The sequence below is a fragment of the Eurosta solidaginis genome, chromosome X, assembly GCF_040869045.1.
Source record: "Eurosta solidaginis isolate ZX-2024a chromosome X, ASM4086904v1, whole genome shotgun sequence".
Taxonomy (NCBI): Eukaryota; Metazoa; Arthropoda; class Insecta; order Diptera; family Tephritidae; genus Eurosta; species Eurosta solidaginis.
Genome location: NC_090324.1, coordinates 20,857,423 through 20,879,935, shown reverse-complemented (window position 1 = coordinate 20,879,935; position 22,513 = coordinate 20,857,423). Strand labels below are relative to the sequence as shown.

Below are 22,513 nucleotides of genomic sequence, written 5' to 3'. Positions count from 1 at the left end.
AGTACAATTGCCGACCCTGTGCTCTGCAGAGAGACAATTGTAACACAAGTTGTGGTCTTTGACAAATTCTCTTTTTTTTGTTATTTCTAAAGCTTTGAATTGAGGACATTTGTAAACAAAATGTTCACCTTGACATATGGAGCACCTTAAAACTTGACTTGATTCTGTTGCGATAAAGCATCGAGTACGGCTGGAAGTGGAGGTTCCAATTTTAAAAGATTGCATGCACTCAAGAGCTGACCATCGTTTGTTTAAAAAGTCTATCAATTATTCGAATTTGGGGTGATCCTTAGATCCTCCAACGCTCTCGGCCCACTGTCTTTTGGTGTCATCATCCAATTTGTTCAATAGCATGTATATAATCCAAGGATCTCGGCTTTCTGCGTCTGCTCCTAAAGATTTCAGGCCTCTCCAGATACAGTCTGTATTGTCTGCCAGTGTACGGATTGCCACAGCGGATGGTTCTACTACACATTTGAGGTCAAAAAATGATTTTATGTATGAAATAACAATTGGTTTTTGCTTGTCATATCTATCGCATACTTTGCTCCAAGCTCTGTCGTAGGCTTCATTTGAACAAACCATTCCCGAAATAACGCTTGCAGCATCACCTTTCAGGTACATTTGCAGGTAATGAAATTTTCGTGACTTAGATATTGTTGCTGCGTTGTGCACGGTGTTTAAAAATAAGTCTTTGAAGGTAGGCCGCTTGCAATATTTCCCATGGAAGGCAGGAATGTCCAATTTTGGAAATCGAGTGTCGTAGGTACGAGATTGGTCGATCAAGCTGCGCTGAGTTTCCGTATATCTGTTGAGTGTTGTATTTAGGTCTTCTACCCCAGTGCTTGAAATGAGAGCTGGTGGAGCAGAACGAGTAGCTAGCAGCACAAGAAAACGTTCCTTCAAATCCAAATATACATCTTCTTGAGAAGAATACTCTGAGACTTGGTCAACATTTGACGCAATTTTTGTATCAACATCTAAAAATTTTTGCCATAAAATGTCAAGCCGATCACACTGTATTTTTAGAGCCTCATATGTTGTAGCTTCATTGGTTGCTAAGATATAACTTTTATATTTTGTAAAGGAGCCCTTTATTTTACCCCGCGTACGAATTAAATTTACTACCTCTATGGTTTTGGGATTCTTGTTTTTTGATCACTGCACACCGTTTTATGCTTTGTACAAACAAATATAATAACAACAGTTGGATTGTACCTTTTATTTGTTTGTATGTAAGTATGTTTTAATTTTACCGCTTATGCTGTTGAGTCACAACTTATCGTTTGCTGTAGATGGTGGATTTATTGCATTTATAGTATGTACATATGTATGTGCATAACTGAAGATTTTTCCAATATGTAGAAATAATCCGGTTCGTAAGGACCATTAAAATGTTGAGATGTTTGCTGAGTGGACTGTAAATTTCCAAAGCAGGTAATGCGAATCGAGCCTACCGAAATGTAACGAGCACAAGCTAATAGTTTGATTGCTGATATGAGCCGTTTATTTTGAAAGTGGCATAAGTCATTTCATGTCGTTTAGGTTCAGTTTTTAGAGTCCAATATCCAAAAGATGCAATTCTTATTATTATTTTATAATTATGCATTCTTTCAAAAATAACAATGCATTTAAGACCATGAGTTGGAAATGACTTATGCCACTTTCAAAATAAACGGCTCATATGACCCTGATTTATTAAAACAGAACAAGACATAGAAGAAAGACAACAAGCAATTAATACAAATACAGTGACGCCAATTGAAATATTACAAATGAGGGAATTAGATAACTTTGCATGACTCGTAGGATAATTTTGAAGCCGGCACAAGTCCAATTTTCACATCCATTCTGCAAAAGATGTCGCAGTGTTGTGAATATCAATTGGCACGAACCAGAATAGAAGTAGGATTAATGAAGACAAACGAAAAACCGCTGTGATGGCTGAATGGTTATAGCAGCGGCGCCTAAACGTTGCCGTTGAAGGAATTTAGCAGTTCTCGAAATGGATCTATACAACGAGCTTTAGCAGTTGTCTAAATTTTTTCTTTCTTCTATTCTAATTTAAAATTTTTTTCAATTAAGAAAAAATTTATCATAGGTAACAATAATAATGATAAAAAATTATTGTTAGGCCTTGAGCTCGATTCAAACCCGCGATCTTAAAATTGGTATGTTTTTAAAACCTTCGATTTTTATGAATTTTTGAAAAATAAAAAAAGTTCGATTTTGCAAAAAAAAAAAATTTTTTTTACAGTTTTATGTGAATAACTCCACAACCGTCGATCATATAAAAAAATTACTTGAAGAAAATTTTGCGGTGAATCCACTGGTGTTTCTCTCAACGAATTTAGATAAAAATGAAATGTAAAATTCGTGATTTTAGAAAAAGAAAAAAAATCCTCTCCATAGAATTTTAAATTTTGGGTGTCTTTGTACTTAGGGGGCCATAATACATCGAAATTAAATAGTTAGACTTCAAAGTAATTTCTCTTGTTGACTAGTATAATTATAAAGCTTATAAACAACAAAGTCTTAATGGTGAACATGGAAAAACTTCACAATTTTACATGATATATATAAATCTCATACATCATTACATGAACTTATCTCGCAGCATTCGTACTGGATATTTCTATCTTTTCAAATCAGTGTTGCCTAAAATAAATAATCTATTTTTTATGTGCAACCAACCAAACTATGCAAGGAAGACTGTAAAATACTCCGATAATTTATCGAGAGTTGCAGAAACTCATCCTGATTTATATCGAGGATTCCAACCAGGTTGCTTTGGTATTAAAAGAACCGCGAAGCCGTTTTCAAGACAACCAATCGAGTTGGTACTAGAGCAAACGATAAATGCAGAAGCTGCGAGAAGGCTGACAGGTTTTATACACTTCACTAATTTAATTTCGGCACAACAAAGGTGGGCTCGAAACCATGATGTAAGATCTGCTATGATAAGTCAAGTTCGTCTCGAACTATGATTACAAACTCATCAAGATGTTTCAAATCTTCATAACATCCGTAAAGACACCAAACAACTGCATAAGTTTATGGCCACTTTCGAACGATTTATTAATCCTTTCATCAATGAAGTGCCGCAAGATCAATTAATTAATATTTCTACCGGAAAATCTACATCACCATCGGTTGAGGAATTTCTTTTAAATATTGAAACAAATGGAGATTCTTGTTGCAAAACTTTCATTTCTGAATGTCAATTGGTTATCAGCAGATTTGAGAAAGCTATAAAAAAATCAATTGATAATTTTTCGAAAGATTATAAGAAAATGAAAAATGTTCGAGTAGGTGGTAAAATTCAAGAAGTTAAAATACAAAGAGATTTATTTGGACGTATGCTAGGAATTTCCATGGACTACAAAATAGATATATCTAAATTTTATCACACCCAATTACCTCGGTGCCATTATCAATGTGTCATATAGATGGAACTATTTGCAAAACAAATAAATCAGCATTGATGAAGTGTTTAGGGAAAGAGGTGACGCACGAGCAACCACGTCACATTGATGTATTAATAATTGATGGCTTTTTTTTATTGCACACGATGAAAGGCGTTCCAAAAAAAAAATTGGAGGTATTTCTTGAAAAATATTGCAAATTGTTACTCAATTACAAGCGTTGAGAATTGATCTAATCTTTGATCAATACCTTACACCATCTATTAAAGATTATGAGCATTCTCAACGGTTTGAATCTGCACAATTGGGGTATAACATAAGTGGACCTGAGCAATCGCGACCAAGTGATTTTACAAAAGAACTAAAGAATTCAAATTTAAAAGAAGCTCTTGTGGATTTTTTTATTTTACATTGGGCAACTGATGAAATGTCGTCATTTATTGGTAACAAGATTATACACGTAAATTTTAGAAAATGTCATTCGTTCACATTTAATAATTCTAAAGTTACATCAAGTATTGATGAAGAACTGTCATGCCCGGAATATGAAGAAGCAGATACAAAAATAATATACCATGCGTGTAACATCAACTATCCAGCGAACATTGTAATCCGAAGTGTTGATACAGACACTGTGGATTTAATGCTTGATCATATGCATCACCTAAAAATGATTCGTTTGTTTGGATGCTGACGGGAACTGGAAACAACTTAAGATACGTGGACCTAACAAAGATACACACAGAATTAGGAGAATCTGTTTATCAAAGCTTACTTGGATTCCATGCAATAACAGGGTGCGATTATAATCCTGCATTATTCAAGAAAGGAAAATTAAAACCATATAAAGTTTTGAAAATATCTGATGAATTCCAGGAAGCTTTCATTAGGTTCGGTGACAGTGAATTAACTGAAAATAAAGTTAAACAAGAAAACGTGTTTAATATTATTCAAAAATGTACTGGAAAGGGTACTGGAAAATTACCAATACCATTTTAAATCGTTTGAAGGGAATCAACTACCAAATTATGTCAGTGAATCTTTATCAATTTCATCATGCTATTATTATGGCAAATTATTATAGATACATTTCAAAATATTCATAACTATGCTAACTTGGTTTAATTATTACAGAAAATGAAAGAAGAAGATACTGACGACGACGAATCCACGGACAGAAGTAGCAGTGGTGAGGACGATGAAGATATCGGCGAGACCGATGAAAATAATTGAATACATTTTTGAATTTAATAATAATAATACTAGATTAAAAATATTATTTTTTTACTTTGTATTCAGTGGCTATAATTATAATTAAACTTCTTTTTCATTCAATATTTTACTACCACAATAATTATTCCTTCCTTACAGTATAAACATTTTTTTTGCAAAATTAAATATGTAAATGAAGCTTACAAACCTCTAAACCGTAATTAATTACATTTTTGGATTATTGATTTAAAGATTAATTCGTGAACGCACTATCTCACTCGCACCCGCTTACGCATATATCCCTCGCGCGCGCACCTATACTAGATCTTCAATGTGTCTGGCAATATAGGGAAACCATCAAAACTGTCTTGCTACTGGAGAAACATCATTTTATAGTTCTCCAAGTAACATATAGAAAATTGAGGTTTTATACTATAACTAAAGTACAATTAAAATTAACCCTACTTTAAGGGTGTCTGGCAGGGGGTTGGAACTGCACTAAGTGTCTGGCTGCGGACGAGCCGATTTCATAGATTAGCGCTAATAAAATATGTTAAAACTGAGCTTTATACTATACCTAATTTGAGACACAATTTTACACACCTTTACTACCTCTTACCTGCCAAAGCCACCGCGACGCAAGTTTCATAGCCTGGGATCGTTCTTACCTTTATAGTGGACATACATAGAGAAACTTTTAGATTTTATACCTTAACTAAGGCCTGGCCGTCACGTGCTCTTAGACTAAGAGGCAAAGTTATACAAAACATGGAGAAGATATCCGTGATTAAGAAAACAGTGGAGTAAGGAATTATATTTCAATGGTGTACTTAGATTTCTAAGAAAAGTTTCATACACCTATTATTTTGACCAACAAAATCGTTAAATTATGGCACAATTTTCCTGTAAATGGATGAATTATAATTGTTTTCATATATTTAGTATAAGTAACTAAAGTTATAAATATTACCACACAAAATTTTTTTTCATTTTCAAAATCTTGTAATGATAGAGGACCAAAGCTGTTTACACCTATTATTTTGTCCATGAGTGTAAGTATAAGATTAATAAGTTTAGTGGGAACACAATTTCGACAATTTATGCATTTACTTTTTTGACAACGAGTTTAAGTTTTTTAATGAATTAACTTAGTGTAGTATCGCGTGGAATTCACCCCATTTCAAACACGCTTAACATTACAAACGCTCGTTCACTGACCCAGGTAACTACCATAAGTTCATTCGCTTTCACAAAGTCACCTAATGCATTTATGCGTCATACCAAACTGCTCAAGCGGGAATCATATTGACAATATGTAGGTCAATAATTTGCTGACAAGCATTCCTCACTATTGAGTCATGCACCTTTAGTATGCAAATATTAATGTAAGTATGTATATATGCATAGGTTAAGAACTTCTGTATAAATAGTAATGAATTTCTTTAATAAAATGATTACTGATCAGACTTCCAAAGTCTAAACACTCTTTTATCAATTTGTCACATTACGTGACGATCCTGCCAGCCTGGTCCCGAATTACGTTTTCCGTGATCGAAACGGCAATCGTACGAATAAAGATTACGTGACTGATCGTACGTATGACAATATTGGTATTATGAGGTACGTTCAGTAACGTATCGTAATTTATGACAGACAGTAATAGATTGAATGGTGATTTGTAATAGATATTTTGACATTTAAATGTCAATTTCTATTTGTAAATAATACAAATTATTTATTTACAAAAAAATTACATGTGCAATAAATACATAAAAAATATTTTAAAGGAATCAACAAGGAAAAAACAAGTGCTGATTCCAACAAATTAACGCAGGTAATTATAGTGATGAGTGCACAGTGATTTAACAATAAATATAAATACGAGGTGGTAGAGAGATCCTCCTAGTTGCCGGATTAGGTAGTAGTACAGTTTACGGTACCCACCCTAAAGTTGGGCTAAGACTTTCGGGTGAGCTATCAAAAGACGCGTATTAATCTCGAGAACAATAATCCAAAGGCGGAAAAGAAAAATTTTATCTCTGTCCGGAGATATTTGCAGTTGAAGTTGGCGATTTTCGTGTGGTTGTTGTTGTGTTTTTACCCACAAAAAAATTGTGCATCACCGTGGCGGTAGCCACGGTTATACCACACACCCGGACTTGGGAAGGCGTAGCCCAGGGTTATTTTTTATAAGCGCGGCCAAAGGCCGCCAACGCAGAAAGGTGTTCTGCGGAAAAATACTATGGATTCCACCCCCCGTTTCGGAAGTACCAACGGGTCTTTTTTCGGTTTTTCGTTAATAGCTTTTGAACGGGTAAAAAAAGTTAACTTCCGCTTTCGGATTCTTGATCTAGACGTGAATACGCGTCTTTTGATACCTCACTCGAAAATTTTGGCCCAAATTTCGGTGGGTACCGTAAACTGCACTATTACCCCGGATTATTGTTGTCGAGGTCAATACGCGTCTTTTGACACCTGTCTCAATATTTTTGGTAGCGTATTAGCAGTCGACCCCTCAACTAGACCTTTACCGTAGTTTGTTCAAACAATTGTTCCTGCGGGAAGATTACCATCTACGCCGCTTACGCTGGAATACATTCCCTTTATGCATAGAATAGAGATTTATGTGCTCTTTGTTATATGTAAATATTAAATGTAACAATTTAAAACAGGGCTGGACTGCTAATACTCGTCCAACAATATCGGAAGAGGCGTCAAACGACATGGTCACATAAAAAAAAAGGTAATAGTCTAGTTGAGGGGTCGACTGCTAATACGCTACCAAAAATATCGAGAGAGGGGTCAAACGACGCGTATTAATCTCGAGAACAATAATCCGGTGGCGGAAAACAAAAATTTTATCTCTGTCCGGAGATATTTGCATATGAATTTGGCGATTACCATGTGGTTGTTGTTGTGTTGTACCCCCAAAAAAAATTGTGCATCACCGTGGCGGTAGCCACGGTTATACCACACACCCGGACTTGGCATGGCGTAGCCCAGGGTTATTTTTTATAATCGCGGCCGAAGGCCGCCAACGCAAAAAGGTGTTCTGCGCAAAAATACTATGGATTCCACCCCCCGTTTCGGAAGTACCACCGGGTCTTTTTTCGGTTTTTCGTTAATATCTTTTAAACGCGTTAAAATTTTTATTTCCGCCTTCGGATTATTAATACTGATGTCAAGACGCGTCGTTTGACACCTCTCTCGATATTTTTGGTAGCGTATTAGCAGTCGACCCCTCAACTAGACTATTACCAAAAAAAATTGTGTAGAAAGGGGTTTTGCACGGCTTTAATATTGACCCCAAACAGGTGTTGCACGAGCCGGGGTAGTATTTTATAAGCGCGGCCGAAGCCCGCCAATGCATATAGGTGTGCTGCGCAAATGCTATGGGTAATTTTTCGGGGTTTCGGGAATATCTTTGGATATACTCAAAATATGGTTTTTTCGCATTCGGATCAATGATAGAGGGTTTAAGGCGCGTTCTCTGCCACCTCAAGATATATTTAGAAGTATATTAGCAGTCGTCCCTCTTGTAATTATTCGTTATTGTAATAAAGATGACAACAATTTGGTAATTCTATAAGACAGCATGACACTGCTAATACGCGTCCAAAAATATCGAGAGAGGTGTGAAACGCGTATTGACATCAGTATTAATAAGAAAAATTGTATCTCTGTCTGGAGATATTTGCAGTTGAAGTTGGCGATTTTCATGTGGTTGTTGTAATGTTGCGTACCCACAAAAAAAATTGTGAACATAGGTGTTTTGCGCGGATATAGTTTTGGTGTCCAAACCGGTGTTGGACCCACCCAGGGTAATTTTTTATAAGCGGGGTCGAAGGCCGCCATTGCGGAAAGGTGTTCTGCGCAAAAATACTGTTGATCCCACCCCCGGTTTCGGAGGGACCCATGGGTCATTTTTCGGTTTTTCGTTAATATCTTTTGAACGACTTAAAATTTGTCTTTTCCGGTTTCGGATTATTAATACTGATATCAAGACGCGTCGGTGTTGAAACCTCTGTCGATATTTTTGAACGCGTATTAGCAGTGTCATGATGTATAAATCTACCAACAATTTTTATAAGGTGTTCGAAGAAACGGTACTCTAGGCTTCCTTTACGTGGTTGTTGTTGTAGCATTGCTTCACCGTATCCACTAGGTGCGACCACTCACAAATTGTCATCAATAGGCTCTAACGGGAGTCCTAGGAAACTTGCAGTTTCAACAGGGGTGGAGCAGAGTGAGGGTGTTAGAGGCGTTGGTTCCACATTGCAATGACATAGATGTTTGGTGTCATGTAGGGAAACACTGCAAGCAGACATACATTATTAATGTCGGGGTTGAATCTGGATAGTTACGTGTTACAGTATTCAATTGAAGTTGAGCCAGGGATTGTGCTTCCTCTTCTTTGAGTTCTGGGTATTTTTCCTTAAGAACTGGGCTCGCCGGACAATTCCTGGCTTAAGATGTTTACGATTACCTTATGGGAATGAGTCAAAGCTTGGTTTCAAAATTGAGCACCATAGTAGTGACTGAAATAGAAAGAAATCTATGTCCAGAACATATCCGTTTTACACTGGAGAGTTTGAGTGGCTGTATGGAATGGTTCTACGAGAAGTATAAGATACCACGAGGTGAGAAAATTAAATAAATTTTTTTGGATGCGCCCAAACTTTTCCCTCTTACAGTAATTGGATGTATTGACGGTACCCATATTGGCCTGCAGAAACCCAGCGAAAACGAACATATGTTTTTTAATCGTAAGGGATTTCATAGTTTAAATGTAATGATTGTAAGTTAAATATAAACTTCGAAGAATATAACGATCGAAAGAATTATTTTATCCGTATAAACACGTATCTTGCTGCAGATATGCGATCACCAATACAAAATTAATGCAATAAATGCTAGATATGGAGGGGCTGCACATGATTCCTTTGTATGGAAGCAATCAGAACAAAGAATAATACTAGAAGAGAAATTTGAAATAAATTCTAACAATAATTCGTGGTTACTTGGTATGTATTTTTTAGTCAACTAGTATGAACTATGAGCATTTATTCTCTACTTTCATTTAATTAGGTGATTCCGGCTATCCACTTGAACCTTGGTGTATAACCCCATACAGAAATCCTGCGGAGGGTTCAAGTGAGAGTGTATTTAATGCGGTTCACTCAAAAGCCAGATGTATGGTGGAGAGAACAATTGGTATTTACAAAGGGCGGTGGAAAATACTATGCAACGATAAGCGCGGAAGATATACCCCACAAAAGGTGGCAATGTTTTCCAACGTTTGCGCAGCTCTACACAACATATGTATGGAATTTAAAGTCCCTTTTAACCAACCAAGTGTAACTGCCAATGATGTTGCTGTGAATGATATTGATATAGGCGAGCATACACAAATTTTAAGAATTGGTCAAAATATTCGAAACCAAATAAAGCAATCCCTTCTTAATTAAAATACAAATGGCCAATCACAAAAGTTAATATACAGGTGTCTTATCTGAAGTTCTTAGTAAGTTTGGCTTAAGATGAAATATTTTGGCAATTTTTTTCAAAAAAGTGTGTCAATTACACATAATATAGGCAATGTAAGTTGAGAACTTACCTGGAGTGGCTCTGGCACAAGCCTTACACCAATTTGCTCCAGACGTTTTTACAGTTAAGTGTGAGAAATTCAGGAGAAATAACTAAATAAACTATAATAATCTTTTTATGTTTACAGATCCTTCGTTGTCCAAAATAAGCACAGTAGTAAATTAACGCTTGAGGATGAGCAATTTAAAGAAAGTTATTGAAGGTGTACATGATTATTACAACGATGTATTAAGTTATTCATTAGCAGATTTTCCTCAACTTGATGCTCAACGTATTTCCGAAAAATGTGATCCTGCGTTCCTGCTCGAGCGTTTTTTACAGCTTATACTAGGTTGCGCAGTAAATTGTGCTGCCAAGCAGATTATATACGACAAATAACGTGCTTAGTGGAATCACTTCAAGCTAATATAATGCGAGCACTGCAAGATCTTGAGTCAACTTGGCATGGAGAGTGTTCATCTCGTAGTTCGTCAAGTATGGCTAATTTCGATTATAAAATATTGCAGGAAGGGGAGATGCTTTGCCTCAGAAGGGTTTCGAATCTGATAAAAAGGTATTTGGTGGAATTGAGTTTTACTTAAAAAATGTTATTTTTTTAAATTTCATGTTTTACAGATTTTATTACTCATAGAAGAAAAATCTAAAATACAAGAGCTTAATAACCGCAGGATGAAGTTCATCGATTGGAAAATACAACTGCTCAAATTGGTAATGATCGTGTATCACTGGGTCCAGTTCAAGCTGGTTCTGTACGTTATTGTGAACTTCGTCGATAGCTCGATCGAATGAAAGAAGACCTTATACAATCAGATGCAGCACGAGAGGACCTGAAATTTAAGGTTCAGCAGCAAGAAAAGGAAATTCAAATAATAAAACAGCGTAATGACGATCTGATAGTAAATATCGTCCATATTTATAATGCAACCAAAGATTTGCTATTTTCATTCACGTATTAATTTTATCTTTTTTCATTAAAAAAAACACTTCTGAGTAAATACAGCTTAAAGATGAAGTTGACGTGCTTAGAGACGATAAATTGAAAGAGTGCGAAATCGAAATGGAAACATATAAGAAAAAATTCGTAGAATTTGTAAACTTTAAACTGGCTTAATCTTCTTATATATTGACATATAACTTTCTAAAAAAATAACGAAAATAATTTAATTGAAACGAAATTAGCTGGGACAAGGTTTTAAAGGCGCCACCCCGTGTTTCCAAGAAAAAAAGTTGGGATCTTCCCACCTCTTGTATATTAACATAACGCCAACTTTCATCGTGGCAAATATTTTACTTGTTGTTACATTTCAATCTGTAAAAAATCTATTGGTTAGGGCCTTTGTGAATTAAGCTAACGATATGCACCTGTAAGATAAGAGATAAAAAAAATAACAATTTTTATCAGAATTTTTTTTTATTTATTAGCTAAAATCATTACATGATTTGTATAACTAAATTTATAGTATTTAAAAATAACTATACTAAAAAATAAAAATATGACTGGAGTTCAATAAATTTTTTGTATTCAATAAATGTATATATATATTTATATAATAAATACTATCCCTTAAAACTATGGAAATTTTTTCGTTCAAGATTTAAATAAGGTTCAACATTTTAATTTCAGTTCTTATATACATACCCAACAGGCATTTCTGTAAATGTTTTGAAAAGTAATTTAAAGTAAACTTGTTGTGTTAAACGATTCCAGTATTAAATATATATATGTATATATTTTTTTTTTTTTCAGAAAACATTTTATAAGTTTTGTGAAGAAACGTTGATATGCAAATTAGCTGTGAAAGTAAATTGTAAATGTTTCCAAAAAAGACGACAGAACTATTTGCCAATATTTTTCAACTTCGAAAATTTTAAATTATTTTCATGAGAGGGAATGGCTGCATTTAAACCGTTTCCTGGATTCGCCTACAACTTATTCGAAATGCAGCCATTCTTTATTTAATATATGAATGAAATTCAGAATTAATTCATATGTAAATTTACATACACCTATGTATTTCTTAATATTATTGAAATGATTGAAATAAAAATTATCATTTATAAAAAGTTTTGGGAAATTATTTATAACAAGCTTTCTTTTCGAATTTTTTTTATAGGCTTAGAAGTAAGCCGTTTCGATTATTTCAAGCTTAATTCTAAACAATTTGTAAACAAAAAATCAACGTTTTGTAAGCTTAGTGTTTGTTTGAGAAAACTTTATAAATTTACATTACGTTTACTTTGATTGTTGGGTATATATGTAATAAAAATATTAATAACTAGCTGACCCGGCAAACTTTGTACAGCCTCAGAACGTATGGGCGGTGTCACGCCCCCTTCAGGAAACATTTTAATTCGCTACATTTCCGAAATTATTTTGAACAGGTATTCAATATTTGGTATGGGGATTCCATATCTGAAGAAATTGAGGTTGGAGAGTGGGATTGGGATGGGAGCTGGAGTGGATATGAGAATAGGAATGTTTATGGGAGTGGGATAGTTAGAGGGACAGGGAGTTTGAGTAGATGTTGGAGTGGGGTACGTTTTGGAACGGAAGAGAGATAAACGGAATAAGGTATGGAGAAGAATAAGAAGAAAAATATAGTAGAAGAGAAAGGGATTGAGAGTGAAGAGGGGAGATGGGGCTCACTTTTTAAATGTAGGAAAACCAATTTTCGGGTAAGACATCGTCTGCCGGGTAGGCTAGTTATGTATATAAAAAAAAAACTATGTAAATTAAATATGATGAAAATTATTGGCGAAAACAGGTGTACAATATTTGATACCTTTATTCGGAATCGGAAAATGGATTTAAGTCCCGCTTCCTCAGTTCTATTTCTAAATCGTTCAGGGCACAAAAACGTTTGTGTTTTTCTTCCCTGATCTGTAGCGTCCGCTCTTGGATTTGCAACATCCGCTCTTGAATATCCACGAGTCTGCCAAGCTTGTCATCCATATTGAGCTTTGCCTCATTTGCGGATTTTAAATTTTGCTCCAAAAGTGTTAATTTTGGATCCTCACATACTTTTCTCCTCCTCTTCGAAGTGGACGGGACATTATATTCTTCAATGTCATAATCAGAAACTTTGATCTTCCGTGTCGAAGTTGTTGGGTTGTTTGTGTCAATTTCAACTGAAGGCATCTCCGCCTGCAAAAACTCAATCTCGTCAAAGTCCTTGCTTACTTCGATTGGAGATTCAAAAAGGTGTTGAGAAAAACCCTTCGAGATGTTACCCCAGGTTTGCACTGTTTGCAGACCCTCAAACGTCGCTTCTAACCCGCTTGCTTCAATGATATTTTCCTCCGCTGATGTTATCAATTTCTCCTCGTATGGTCCACCACCAGTCCGAGACTTTGAGCTCCGGTTAAAAGTTAGTTTTCGCTTCGCTTGGTATTTTTGGTCAGCATATACCTACAAATTATAAATATCACAGAATTACAAATTATCATACCAAGCGATGAGTGTTCCGATCGGTTGTTTGATTTACCTTTCTCCACATTTTTGCATCTTTCATAGGTCGGCCTACAGCGTTAAGTTTTTTAGATAGATCCTCCCACAATCGTTGAGATGTCGCCTTTCCTTGGGCACAATTTGGTATGATGTTTTTGGCCAGGTTGGGGTGCTGCTGCATAAATTCTCCCATCATCTCCTTTTGCTTATAATTAAGCTTATTTAGATTCGTCCTTTGGGGAAACAAACATTTTATATTATAAATAATTTTAACTAATTTTATATTTATTTACCTACATTATTAAACTCGAAATTTTCCTTTTTATGTTTGATAAAATTTTCCTTTTTAGTTGTGCTAAGATCACTTTAATTTTTTTAAAACAAATTTAAAACGTAAGAACTATAAATTAATTCGTTTAATTTTCAAACTACAACCAATTTTTAATGCACTCGAACGTCTTTTTGCTATCGTATGAAATTTTTTGACGTTTACGATTTGTTGTGTACGTTCACTGAACACATAATACCGAATTTCGATAGCAGCTATTCGTTCACGTATCACGTAATACCAAATAAGTACTTTTAAGAGACGAGTGTTCAGTTCACGGAATACGTAATTCGGGCCCTGCTCTTCAATTAGCTGAAAATTTGCTCATAAGCAAAATTCGCTAGATCTTGCTGAACAGAGATCCTGCCCAGTTTTTTTTTTTTAAGTTAAAGACAAAGTTTTGTTAAAAAACAAAAAAGAAACGATGTTAGCAGCAGCAGTACAATCAAGAAATTAAGCAGAGTTTAGATGGCATGAAATACGGACATTGGCAAAAATTTTGACTGACAGCATGCGAGCATATAAAGAGGTGGAATATAATAAGGAATAAATATCACATGGAAATTAACAATCTTGACACCATTGCAATACAGTTAAACTCTTGCATTTAAACAAAAGGTACTACTATGTGGCATCAATAAAGATCTTAACAAAGAAAGCCTTCTTCGGCAAGCATTTGGCGGAAATAGAAAACTAAGTTGAAAACAAATATTTGGTGGTAACAAAACGGGATCAGAGGACACCTTTCAATTGGCACAAGTTAACAACAAAATGAGATCGGAGGCGTACCGCTCGGGGCAATTAATATAAGTATATAAAAATTTTAGAAACAAATTGGGCGGCCTTTGCGGACGCTAAACTATTAGCAAAAACGAAAGTTTTTGCTTAGGATTTTTTTTAAGTTAGGAATTGAATAATATGTAAAACGCTTCGTGTCAAAAAAAATATATATAGAAGTAGCAAGAATTTATGGGTTAAATAAAAAAAAAAAAAAAATTTAGAGAACTGAGAAATAGGAAATAAATATTGAAGTTGAGAAAAAAAAAATATTAAAAAAAAAAAACCATTGATAACAATTAAAGAATTTTTTTTGGAGTAAACTGGAATGCCAGGTAAATACTGGGAACACCCCATTGCATGGGAAGATAAGGTAATTTTAGATGAAGGGAAAATAGATTATGAAAAACAGCTTCGATGGTTAAAACCATTTTGGAAGAAAATAGGAATGCAGAGGGAACCTACAATAGAAGATGTGAAAAACCCTACAACAAGGGAAGAAGAAACAATTAGGATGTTACGAATGGTCTTCCCAAATGAAAAATAAATTTTTAAAATAAAACAAAAATACAATTTTAATGCAAAAAAAAATTATTCAAAATTTAAGTTAGTAATCCGGAATGTGCAAGTATTCCACATTCAACTCTTTAAATTCGAAAATTTTTTTTCTATACGTTAACCAAAATGGCACAAAAAAAGTGGAAATAGCATAGGAATCAAATCTTAATTACTTTGTAAACTTGATTAAACAAAAGAAAATAAAAGTGTAGGTACTTACTTATTAATGTGAAAAAATAAAATTAGAAAAATTTTAAAGGAAAAATTTTAAATGTGTAAATTAGAAATGAAACAATACTAAAGTAAAACAAAAATTACAATTTTAGAAATAAATTGTTAAAATACCTAATAAATAATAAGGTAAAAACAGATGAAGGTCAAGAGTCAAATGGAATGTTAGAATAAAGATTAAAATTAAAGCGTAAATTAGCAAATTTTTTTTCCTAAGGAATCAGCAATAATTTTTTTTTCTTGAATTTCCTCTTTCAATCGAAATGTCTTGGTGGACAAAAGCCCAAGGCATAATGATAGCGATAGCTGGCTATGAATTCGACATAGAAACCTCTGAAGAAGAAATAGTTGACAACAAATTGGTAAAATATGAGCCACAAGCCTAAGTGGACACAAAAACCACAGACATTTGGCTAGGTGCTTTAATATGCACGATAGGGCTATTAATCATAGCGATAGCCGCTATTCTTAAAAACTGTATGAAATTTAAATATAGGCAATTGAATAACGTGCAACAGCGCATCTAAAATTTTTTTTCTCCTTCTCAAACATCTAAATTCTTTTTACCCAAAACCTCGGAAGAGCAATAAACAATTCAAGTAGATCTCAAATAAAATAAAAATAAATGTAAGGCGCGATAACCTCCGAAGAGATCTAAGGCCGAGCTTCTCTTCCAATTTGCGTCGTGCTCCTCTTGATTTGCCCTACAAATTGGCCGGACGGGACCTACATGTTTTATGCCGACTCCGAACGGCATCTGCAAGGCAGATGAGTTTTCACTGAGAGCTTTTCATGGCACAAATACACCCGGAGCGCTTGCCAAACACTGCCGAGGGGCGACCCCGCTTAGACAAATTTTCTTCTAATTGAAAAACCTTGTTTCTAAAATTTTGATGTTGCTTTGCCCGGGAGTTGAACCCAGGGCATACGGTGTGATAGGCGGAGCACGCTACCATCACACCACGGTGGCAGCCAAATAGTAAATCTAAAAATGTCACAATCGACAGCACAGGCAGCCCTGCCTAAAGCAACATCAAATCAAAAATTTGCATAAATTCTTTGAATGATCCTGACAAAGATGATCATGAAGCAATAGGAAACTCTAGGACAGTGGAAGTAAGCAAAACCTAAATACAAAAATCTTACAACCAGCCAACAAAAAATAATAATGAAGAAAAGTCACAAAGAGAACATATAAAAATAAATTTGGAGCGCTATATAAATTTGCAATAAAAGAGTAGGAGCGCTCATTTCCATTTTAGGATAGAAAATGGTAGCGTAGAAAATTTTCAAGCAACCAGATTTTTGAGGAAGTTATTGGCTTTGGACAATATTCGACCAGGCTGAAATAAGCCGGCAATCCAGGACTTGAAATTTATAACGAAAAACACAGTTGTCCTGAGGGACAAATTGGTGATTAAGAATTGAATATTTACTGCAGTAGGCGAATTTATAAAATATTAATTGGTACACAAGTTCTCTAAGATCAAATAATTGCATTAACCAAAGAGGTTGTGCATGTGACAATCCCGGTATAAAAATAAAAATAATTCTTCATAAAATTCATGACGATTCTGTCTCGGTGGCCGCCGCAGAAATCGCATGACAAATAAGATCAAAGAAATTGCTGGAAAATATGAAATTATCGAAAATATAAAAAGAACATTTAAAGATACGAAACATTTTTGCATCCACTGTACCTTCCACTTATCCATTAATAGAACTACTACCAATACATAGCTACCCCGCTCTCCCATCGGCAAGCCTTCTATTGCCCTTCTAATGTCAAGTGAAAAAAAAAAAAAAAAATTTTTTTTCTCTCAGCTTCATATTTGTATATAAATATTAGAAAATACTTTCTAGAAGACAAGCGGACTTTAAGTGGGTGCACACATTTAAAGCCAACTGTGTAATAAGTAAAATACACAAAATAAGAAATAAATAAAAAACCACTTAATACAAAACATTTCTCATAATCGTAAGCACTCAACCACAAAAAAAAAACACAAAATTTTGCACAAAGAAAAAATATAGTCAAAATTACTCATTATAGCAAATATACGAAAACACAAAAAAATATAGCAAAAGTCAGCTTATTATGAAAAAGCGAGCATGAACATAACGAGCATGGTATGTAAAGCAAATGCAAACGAATAAAAGCAAAAAGAAAACATATAAACTTATAATATAAAGTTACCACTATGACAAAAATTACAACCGAATGCAAAAATTATTTGGTAACAAGCAAGTTGACTGGGTCATTCAACGAAAAATGAAACAACACGGCACATTTGTCACAGTGACATTGGAGTCACCGTCTATAATTAAGCATGAAATTATATACGCTCACTTAAAAGGCCGATGGTGTAGTATCGCGTGGAATTCATCCCATTTCAAACACGCTTAACATTACAAACGCTCGTTCACTGACCCAGGTAACTACCATAAGTTCATTCGCTTTCACAAAGTCACCTAATGCATTTATGCGTCATACCAAACTGCTCAAGCGGGAATCATATTGACAATATGTAGGTCAATAATTTGCTGACAAGCATTCCTCACTATTGAGTCATGCACCTTTAGTATGTAAATATTAATGTAAGAGGAGCTGGCAATACAAAAGTTACCTGCTTTTTTCTGCTTGTGGGATATAGCTGTGGTGGCGATGATGATGATGGTGGTACCTTGATGATGATGGTGGTGATTTGATGGATTCTGGCCGTGTGGTTGAATACGGTGGCGGGAGCGGCGGCAATAGCGCTTATATTTATAGGGATCCGGAATGATTGCTTTAAGTGTATTGCTTATATTGGCTGACTTGCTTCAATAGACACGCTTATTTTAGTAAATTTTCACCGTTCTGCACTTCACATAAACTTTAAAAAAGGGGTACACACTTTCGAGTTTGTCAATAAAATTTATTCAATTGTGAAAATCAATTCCTTTCAATTTTAAAGGGGGTTTTTACAATCTAAAATTCACTTTGGTGTCACACCGAATGGATATAAAATTTCGAACGAATAAAAAATGTAAAAGAAATGTCAAAACAAATATATATATATATGAACATACGTACATGTCACTGTGAACTAATCAGTTGGGGTTGCCAGAGGGACGAAATACATATTGGTATAAAACTTACCTCAACTGATGAGTATAACTGATGACTATTAAGGATTATGATGGCTATACATATTCAATGTATAAATAATTCTAGTATACATTTTTACATGTATGTAGCTTACAAATAAAAGGTACATATAAATTCAATAATTCAATTAAAATTCAAGATAAATTCATTTAAATTCATTTTGTTGGAAAGAAAAAATATGGTTGACTGCGGACGACTGCGGCAGTCGTTCAGCCAGTAAGTATGTATATATGCATAGGTTAAGAACTTCTGTATAAATAGTAATGAATTTCTTTAATAAAATGATTACTGATAAGACTTCCAAAGTCTAAACACTCTTTTATCAATTTGCGACATTTCATTAGTACCTGGGCCCACAACATGTTAAAATTGAGGAATAAAACGCAGTATTTAATAAATAAGCTACAATAACGTGTTCACTTATCGCTGGTTTATTGAAGAAGAAAGAAAATAAAGTAAACATGTAAAGGTGTCTAAGTTCGGGTGTAACCGAATATTATATACTCAGCGTGAGCTTCAAAGCCGCATTTCATTTCAGATAAATTACTTTTCTACATATTACGTGGCACCGCCCGTTTAAAAAAAATGTCTACCCATTTCCTCTTACAATAAAACTTGATAAGTGAAATATCATTGATTCAAAACTATTTTTTGCTAAGTTATAGCTTATTATTCTAGTCTACGACCCTTTTAAATTTGTTTTATATCTAAGTTGCCGTGGTCTTTAACCGATCTCGTCTATTCTTACTAGAAATATTTTCTATTATAGGGAAAATTTGTGTCCCCAATTTTATTACGATTCGTTGATTTTTCTTCGAGTTATGGCTCCCGAAACATAGAAAATGGCTTAGTCATAAAAGGGGCGGTGCCACACCCATTTTCAAAAATTTCAGTGTTTTCCAATTTAATGTTAAAATTCAATTTAAAAAGTAAAATTGTATTGATACAAAGCTCTTTTTCACTAAGATATAGCTTATTATTTTCGTCTACGATCCTTTTAAAAATTTTTTATATCAAAGTGGGCGTGGTCTTCAACCGATCTCGTCCATTTTTTCTAGAAATATTTCCTGCTATAGGAAAAATCTGTGTAGCCAATTTTATTATGATCTGTTAATTTTTATTCGAGTTATGGCTTCCAAAATATAGAAAATTGCTTAGTCATAAAAGGGGCGGTGCCACCCCCATTTTTTAAAATTTGAAGTTTTTCCTATTTATTGTTATAAATTCACTTGGGAAATGAAATACCATTGATATAAAGCCCTTTTTGCAAAGCTATGGCTTATTTTATTCGTCCACGACCCTTTTAAAAATATTTATATAAAAGTGGGCATAGTCCTTAACCGATTTCGTAAATTTTTCTCCAAAGTAATCCTTATAGTAAAGGCAACCTCTCTGCCGAATTTTGTTACGATAGGTTTAACGATTTTTGATTTATGATTAATAATATTTGTAAAATGAATGTTTTTAGCGACCTTTTTATATGTAAATATGTTGAACTTTAGCTGGCTCGAGGTCAATAAAACTACGTTGAATAAAACCACAGGTTTTTTAACTAATTTATTCCAATATATTTCGGTTATTCCGCGATAACCGTTCTCAAGGATCTGTGTATAATTGTTTATATCACATTTATACACAGATCCTCGAGAACGGTTATCGCGGAATAACCGAAATATATTGGAATAAATTAGTTAAAAAACCTGTGGTTTTATTCAACGTAGTTTTATTGACCTCGAGCCCGCTAAAGTTCAAAATATTTGTAAAATTGATTTTATCACAAGTGGGCGGTGCCACGCCCATTTAAAAAAAATTCAAATATTTATAAGGAGTCTCAATATCAGTCCACACGTCAAATTTCAACATTCTAGGTGTATTATTTACTTAATAATCGCGTTTTTGTGTTTTCCAAAATGTTATAGACATAAAAAGTGGGCGTGGTTATCATCCGATTTCGCTCATTTTCAATAGCAATCTATTCTGGGTGCAGATAAGCTCGTTAACCAAATTTGGTGAAGATATCTCAATATTTACTAAAGTTATTGTGTTAAAGGGCAGACGGATGGACAGGCGGACGGACGGACATGGCTCAGTAAAATTTTTTTTCGACACTGAGGATTTTGATATATGGAAGTCTATATCTATCTCGATTCATTTATACCTGTACAACCAACCGTTATCTAATCAAAGTTAATATAATATGTGTGCAAAGCACGCTGAGTATAAAAAGCATAGATGGGAAATTATGTATATGAAAGTAGATTATCGATAGATCATTCACAGTTTATCGATTGTTCATTAATCTATAAAGCGCCAAATACACGACATGAACATTTCCGCGAACATTCCCGTTATGTCATGTTTCTGCGACCTTTTCTGTCGTGTATGGTGGTGTTTGCCAGTTCGTGCAAATGTTCGCCAAAAATTAAAATATTTTTGCGGGAACTGTTCGTGCGTGTATGGCGAAATAGCTCATAATCGTAGTAATTTCTGAACGGAACAGACGTGCGCGGAAAAGTAAAATGGACAATAAAAAATTTATTAGTGAATTTATTGAAATGTATAAATTTTTTTTACGCTTAATTGCCACAGCGAGCAATATTGCTGCAGCACAATTGTTGTCCGTATTCATCGCTGTCTGAAAGAGAACTAATGTTCGGCCAAAAGTTCGTATGGTGTATGGCCAAAGCTGCGAACAAGATTGCGGAATGTTCGCGGAAATGTTCGTGTCGTGTATTTGGGGCTTAACTCAATTGATTATTTTGTGTTACAACCCATTTCTATTTTCAACAAGTTTTCATAACTATTGGTGACTAGGGTCTCGAGATATAGGCCAATTCTTGGACCAGGATACCCCTAGAATGTGTGTGTAATATGGATATCAAATGAAAGCTGTTGCTGAGAGCTTTACAGTAATTTCCATGGTGATATTCGATTTAGTCGCATCAACCTGGCAAAACTGATAATTATGCATGCGAAGCCGAAATAAAGACATGAATTAATAATACCCACATACCTATTTACATACGTCCTATACGATTTGCCTGAAATTTGGTATATAAATTTGCCTATATTGGTATTTACGATCCTTTTTCCTGGAAGTAGACCAGAGACGGACTGGGACGGTGATTAAGATTAGGACTGGGAGTGAGACCTGGAGTGGTATTGGGACTCGGAATGGGACTGGAACAAAATACATACCACCCTCTGGGACTGGCAATAAGGGATGAAGAAGAATGAAAAGAACTTCAGAGAAGAGAAAAAAAGGAAGGTGGAAGAGACTGAGAAAGAGATAGACTAAGGCGACGATAGAGAAAGAAGGAGGGAGGAGTGAATAAAAGGATTAAGAAAAAGTGAAGAGGGGGGGGGGGGGGGGGGGAGCAGAGTTAGATGAAAAAGCTTATTAAAATGTATGCAGATAGACCAAATTTAGGGCAGAACAATGTCTGCCAGGTCTGCTAGTAGGTTGAACTGGCCGGTCCTTGAGGACCTCACATAGACTGATTGAGTCCGTAGTGTTCTAATTTAATATAAAATAATTTGTAAAGTACACATTTTACAAAAAATAACAATTACTCACAGACCAGTGAAACTAACATAACGAATGTACAAGTTTTCAAATAAAAATACTTCAAGTTTGGCTTACAAAGGAAAGTAAAAAAATGGCTTTAGCATCTATACCATCGTCACTTGTTAAATTAAAGTATCAGGGTAATGTATCGATACTACTTACTCAGTACTCGTGTCGTTCTATCACGTTTCTTAATGGTGCTTATTAC

At 34.6% G+C, this 22,513-nt stretch overlaps 2 protein-coding genes and 1 long non-coding RNA gene across 9 annotated transcripts in view; 1 reads left to right on the top strand and 2 right to left on the bottom strand.

Moving 5' to 3' along the window:
* Positions 1 to 22,513, bottom strand: part of unc-13 — a 4,182,017-nt gene that overhangs the window by 3,333,679 nt on the left and 825,825 nt on the right. The gene's annotated exons all lie outside the window — the stretch shown is intronic.
* Positions 9,123 to 10,283, top strand: LOC137234292 (putative nuclease HARBI1). Of its 2 annotated transcripts, XR_010947768.1 has the most exons (5): positions 9,123 to 9,277; positions 9,332 to 9,435; positions 9,514 to 9,661; positions 9,726 to 10,161; positions 10,233 to 10,283. XR_010947768.1 is itself a non-coding variant. In XM_067757897.1 (4 exons), exons 1-4 carry the CDS (start codon positions 9,127 to 9,129, stop codon positions 10,103 to 10,105), a joined length of 783 nt encoding a protein of 260 aa, XP_067613998.1. In that variant the 5' UTR covers positions 9,123 to 9,126; the 3' UTR covers positions 10,106 to 10,280. The 2 variants fall into 2 exon arrangements, 1 of the variants encoding a protein (XP_067613998.1); XM_067757897.1 differs by having other exon boundaries at positions 9,726 to 10,280.
* On the bottom strand, positions 13,520 to 14,057 carry LOC137234612 (uncharacterized). Its single transcript, XR_010947838.1, has 3 exons — positions 13,990 to 14,057; positions 13,730 to 13,925; positions 13,520 to 13,653 (listed from the first exon to the last, which is right to left on the bottom strand). It is a non-coding gene; the product is annotated as an uncharacterized lncRNA (long non-coding RNA).